General features: G+C 52.3%; 1 protein-coding gene across 1 annotated transcript in view; it reads right to left on the bottom strand.

Annotated features, from left to right (window-relative positions):
• Positions 1–1,644: 1,644 nt before the first annotated feature.
• PRICKLE2 (prickle planar cell polarity protein 2) overlaps positions 1,645–6,000 on the bottom strand; it is a 46,112-nt gene continuing 41,756 nt past the window's right edge. Inside the window, exon 8 of the mRNA XM_009284384.1 lies at positions 1,645–2,513. Within this exon, the coding sequence (XP_009282659.1) occupies positions 1,645–2,513 (869 nt within the window). The remainder of the gene's footprint in view (positions 2,514–6,000) is intronic.

Below are 6,000 nucleotides of genomic sequence, written 5' to 3'. Positions count from 1 at the left end.
CGCGCGGGGGGGCAGGGCAGGGGCCGGCTTGGGGGAGGTGCAGGGGCACCCCGAGATGCCGGCAGCGCGTGGGGCGAGGGCGATGCAGCCGGTTAAGCCTCTCAGCCCTCCTGCGGCTCAAAGCCCGGCTTTATCTTAACACCCTCAGGCGCTGACCTGCATCTTTGGGTGCCAAGAGCCCCTTTTGTAAACCTGCTCCTTCCCGGAAAGCACCAGGACAACCAGCATTGGCTTGCAATCCTCCGGCGCACCCGCCGGGACGCGCCGCGATGGCAGTACCCCAATGGTTTAAAGCATACAGAGAACAAACTCACATCCACCATAATACAATACAGCTGAGCCCTATTTATAGAACACTGCCACGGCGAGGCTGCTGTGGGGCTGTCCTAGCTCCGCAGGCAGGGGCTGAGCCCACCCAGGGGACGAGCCCCCCTGGCCACAAGCGGCCTCGGAGGGGCGAAGGCGTCTCGCCAGGGCAGGATCAGGCCCGCGGGGAGCAGTTCGCAGTCGTTCTCTTATGTGTTAGGCAGTAGGCAATATTGAGACTTCCACTTGGTAATGAACAGCAGTTAACATAACCCAGGAGACTAGAGCACCATAAGACAAGTCTATATTCAAAACAATGTCATGCTGACATCACACAATTGCACCATTTACACTTTTATTTACTCCAAATAATAGTTCAACGTTTAGTAACTTCAGCGTTCTCTACAGAGGTGTAAAATTCCTTCTCCGGCTTTGGTCATTTACAACGTTGCAGACATTTGGTAGTTCTGTTCTTTCCTATTTAATAACAAAAAAAAAAAGTCCCTTTTGCAGCTGTCAGGATTCCTGTATCTGACTGATGGAGCGTACCTGAAAATCACAGGTGTGAGCAGACTTCAAAATGCCACCGAGGCCTCTTCAAGATTTAATGAGTCAGAAAATGTTCTCTTTATTTACCAGGAATGAAACAAACAAACAGAAAAAAGGGTTAAAAAAAAAACCAACCTCAAAACAAATGACAACTCAAACTGTCACTGATATACTTAAGAAATTTGATGATGAAATGGAAAGGGGCGTCCAAAGTACTGTTTGGTTAGCTCTGGCTGAAAACAGTTTCGAATGTGCATGCATTTTCCCAGTGACTCCTAAGATATAGAAATTCCTCTGATATTACAAAATACAAAAATATTTTCTCCAAACTCTCATTTACATTGCATTTACAACAATCACGGAAATAACTTAGGCTCCCACACTGTCCGAGAGAGACAAATCACTTACCAACATGGCTAATGGAAAACAAAAACGTGGTGGAAAGCAAAAGCTACTGGCAAACTGATGCTGCAGGTCTACAGTGGTAACCAAAACGTACGGACAAACAGAACTCAAAAGGTTGGCAGTATTTGGGAGAAAGAGGAAAAACTACTCGGTAAATATTACAGGCTAAAGTGAACTTTTTTGTTTTTTTCTCCAAAGTAAGATGTGCAAAATATATTCACTGTGCCCAGGATTATGACTATTTATAGAAGCCAGTCTACAACCTTCTTACAAATCCCTACTCTTCGGGTCTTTTCTGTTACAATAAAAGCGCTTACATGATCTAGAACAGTGCAAGATTGTGAGTTAATTTACATTCTCCCAAGGTGCCTGGCAAGGATGCCATTAGGATATGATACAGTTTTTGCTCTTCTGTCTTTTCCGGCTGTGCAACTGTCCCCTGCCACCCAGCGTGGAAGACTTGGGCATGCTGTACGAGCCGTACTTGTGCAGGAGCTCCTCACTGGTCACGTACCGCAGGCGGGCAGGTTGGGGAATCGGCTCCCCGAGGAAATAGCCCTCGTTGTCGGACTCCGAAGAGGAGGAGCAGGTCGAGCACCAGTCGTATTCGGCGAAGTAGGGCCCCCATCTCTCGCCCAAGTGGTTCTGCAAGGCGAGATCCGACACCGTCCGGGGACAGTGGCCATAGACGTCCCTGCGGGGACCCTGCTCCACTGTCTCTCTGCAGCTCCTCTGGTGCATGAACTGGTCGTAGTCTTCCCTGGCTCTCAGCGAGGGTCTCTCCTTCAGCCGGCAGCACTGCTCGCTGGCCAGGTGCAGGGCGTTATCCGACCGGGAACGTCGAGACCGTCGGGGTCGGTGCGGGCGGTAATGCCGGTCATCATCCCGGAGGTTAGTTCGCCGGCGTGTGCGCTCGCTCATGGGGGCATGCCTCGAGCCCTCCTGCGCCCCCAGCTTGCCCCCGGGCACCCCGCTACCGTAGTCAAAGCTCTGGTGCATCTGCCCATGCGACGGCCGCTCTCGGTACCTGAGGGGGCTGGCGAGGTTGTGCAGGTTCGGCTCCATGTCCTGGTACTGCTGCACCGACAGCAGGCTGCGGACAGACTCGGCGCTTCGAAATTGCATGGAGGAGTTCAGGGTCCCCATGTTGCTCATCTTCTCCGAGATGTTCATGCCCGAGTCTTTGCTCAGGTCAGGCATCGAGAACCTGGAGAGATGCTCCTGGCGCTTGGCTCCACCATCTGCAGAGAGGCCTTTGCAGGGAAAGGGCAAAGGAAGGAAAAAAAGAGAGTTAAGAAGGAGAATTTGCTATCAGCGGAGGTGCAGGGAGAAGGCTGGGTTTGGCCCAAGACTTTTGCTTTAAAAAATAACTCGGTGGTTTAGATGCTGTCCTGAAGAGCCCTTCAAGAGGATGACTTTTTTTTTTTTAAAGAGCAGGCAGTTCCTCCTTTGGGGAAATCACACCAATTTAAGGTGTTTTGAGTTGGACTCCAAGTTGCTTTTCACGACTTCCCTCCCCATATGTCTACGCTGTCTGCGACTTGATAGGAATAACTAGTGATGCCAGTGAGAAATCATGCGTCAGAGGTAACCTGAGGCCTCCTGCACCTGAGGGAACTAGGGTGCCATGATCCGGCACCCACACCTTGTGCAACGACGACATGTTTTGAAGGACTGAACAACGTCAGGGGCAGCTGAAAACGGGGCCACTGACTAATTCAGGCTTGTCACCATGCTGCACTGCACGGGTCCCCTGAATGACACCTGTGGGGGGACCGAAGGTGCAGCCTTGGCCATGTGCATGCAGTTGGGTTTCCCAGGAGGCGAGGAAACACCCGAGCCCCAGAGGGTCTGCCGGAGCTCCCTGTAAGCAGCGGGATGGCAGGAGGATCAGGCTATCCCTGCAGATATCCAGGGAGCTGCATGTGGGCAGGAGCCAGGAACATCAGCTCCAGCTTGATGGGCTGCTCTGCTTCAGAAGGTGGCCCACCGGGTCTCTCTCATGTGCCGGCCAGCCCTGAGCTCCTGCAAGTGCTCTCCTCTATCCCTGCAGATATCCAGGGAGCTGCATGTGGGCAGGAGCCAGGAACATCAGCTCCAGCTTGATGGGCTGCTCTGCTTCAGAAGGTGGCCCACCGGGTCTCTCTCATGTGCCGGCCAGCCCTGAGCTCCTGCAAGGTGCTCTCCTCCAGCCCAGAGCTCCTGCAAGGTGCTTTCCTCCAGCCCAGAAAGCTTTAGCCCAGCAGCAGAGAAGTGGGATGTCTGCTCAGCACCTGCCCATCAACGAGAAACTCAACACACCCCACATTGCCCTAGTCCTTGGCCTGTTTTCTGGGTGTTTTCTGACTATTTTCAGACTATCTCCATGTTGGCTTGACAACTGGCAGCCGTCAGCATTGCAAGCTCAGGACAACAATTTTCGCAAGCTATTTCAAAGGAAATCCATTTCATCCCAAATCAAATGCAGAGTGTTTGCTTTGGCACTTTTCTCCCCGCCCCTCTCTGACAACCTCCCCGTGCAGACCAAACGCAGAGAGCTATGCACCATCAGCAGGATTTTCAACATGACGCACAGCCCTTATGCAATCACCGAGAATTTATGACTTTGTACATTAATTTAAAAAAACAACAACCCAGCCCACAATTCAAGAATAAACTTCTTTTCCCCTTAACAAAAGCTGCTTACATTTCATCGAGAGCTCAGCTCCTTTGGCATCAGCCGCTGCCTGCCAAACCTGAACAAGAACAAGGGCTGCTGTCACTAACCCTGCTCACGAGCTGCTTCAGGGTTTCTTTGGACTCAGCCTTAAAAAGATCAACAAATCCTGCAAAGATGGGCAAGGTTTTCCAAATCCTCCCCTCGGTGGCACCAGGGAGAGCTTTAGCACTTGAGCACAAGCTGCCACTGAGTCTCGCATGATTTGGCTTTGCTCCCCGAGTCCCAGCTGCCGCAGCCATTTCTCTCTGCTCGTTTGCTTTTCTGCTGTTAATGGGGATGTTTCTGGAGTTTATGATTACAGAGGAAGGTAAAGCGAAGGTGATCCCTGAACGCTGCAGGAAAAGGGAGAGGCTGGGTTAAAAAAAAAGTTAGAGCCATGTTTTGTTTCGAAAAGGACACACTTGTCAAGCCAGCTTCATGCCTTTTTTTCCTAAGCCACACTGACCTCGAGCGAGCTAACCCAACCCTGCCGACCACCCTTTGGAAACAGTCCCACATGGGCTCCCCATCCCCTCCGAGGACCTGCCCGCCCGGGCTCCCCGCTCCCATTACGGGAGCGAGCGATTCCTGGCACACACCACCTCCCTGCTGGAGCCGTGATCTTCTGCCTTCGATCCCAGTGATGCCGTTTGTCACATCAGGCACTGCTCCCCGTGTCCCTCCTGTGCCACCACGGAGGAGCCCAGCAGCCCCCCAGGAGGGAAAAGCAACTCGGTAACATGCACAAAGACCTCCCAAAAGGCCAGAATAACAGTGGAATTGCTGGCAAAGCTGATCCGAATGTAAATCACGGCCACTGACAGCTGAATGTGGCCTTAATCAGATCTGTCAGACAATAGCTGACACCAAAGAAAATGAGCCCTCGGTGACATTTATGCAACCGTTTGTTCAGAGAATTGGCGCAGCTCTGCAATAAGAGCGAGCAATGGTAGCGCTGTGCAGGAATACAGCTCCAAACGCTGTGGGATGCTTCTGTGGTGTCAGCAGATTGATTTTGGCAGCATTGTTTGAAAGGGGCCAACCTCGTCCTGCCTCGTGGGGGCATGGGGCGAGCCGCTGCTTTGTTCCCCAGTGCACAGCCAGCTGCAGCGGAGAGCACCCGTGGGTCTCGGCTCCCCTGCCGCGGCCGTCTCTCTCCTCCAGTCCTGCATCCAGCGAGAATAAAAACAAGCATCTGGGGAGAGGCTCCTGAGACACAGAAAGAGCGGAACAATATTTTCAAATTAAGCGAGACATATCTGCATCCTCCACATCACTGGCAGGAGCGTTGCACACAGCCGCAGTGGCCGAGCAGGATGACCTGCGGTGAAACCTGCTTTTCTTTTTGCTGGGAGTAAAGCAAGCCACAATGCGCGGGGGGCTCCGGCTCCTGGAAAGGCAGAGCCAGTGCTTCACAGGTTTAGCTTATGCAGGATGGGGATCTCTAGCCCCCTGCACACACCTCCAGCAGACACTGCGAGTGCTTTTTCTTTTCCTCTTCAAAGCACTGGTCAGCACAGGAGGAAGCAATTTCAGACGAGAAGCCTGCGATACACGTACGGCTCATGCTTGGAGAGCAAGGTTTAATCAGTGATTATTAGGTCCAGGGGATGTTTCTGGCTGTTCGTTCAGCCGGCCTGATTATAATTAAGCACACACATTTTAAGATCTTGAATCACTGGGAAAACATCAATTGTAAGAGGAATCCAGCACGGAGCACATACGCCACCATCGCCAGCACTCGGAGCTCAGGGTGCGATGGAGCCTGTGCTTGGGAGACTGCAGCAAAGCCAGCCCGAGACCCAATGGCTTCATTTCTCTGTACGACAGAGTGGGAAATGCTCCTTCCTGAGGGCCAAATGCATCTTCCCAAGCAGATTTGGTAGGCTGCATGTGTACAAGCCTTTTTTTGGGAGCCACACTAGCAAGTGACCCAGGAAGCAGCGTGGCCGGGGAAACTTTGTTTTATCTGCTCGTGGTGGCAGTGAAGGATTTCTTCTGCTCATTCAGGAGCGAAGTTATGCTTTTACAGCATCCCTGCA

Source organism: Aptenodytes forsteri, unplaced genomic scaffold (genome assembly GCF_000699145.1).
Source record: "Aptenodytes forsteri isolate BGI_AS27 unplaced genomic scaffold, ASM69914v1 Scaffold53, whole genome shotgun sequence".
NCBI classification, from domain to species: Eukaryota; Metazoa; Chordata; class Aves; order Sphenisciformes; family Spheniscidae; genus Aptenodytes; species Aptenodytes forsteri.
Note: the sequence above shows the minus strand (reverse complement) of the source record. Positions and strands in the feature narration are given on the sequence as shown.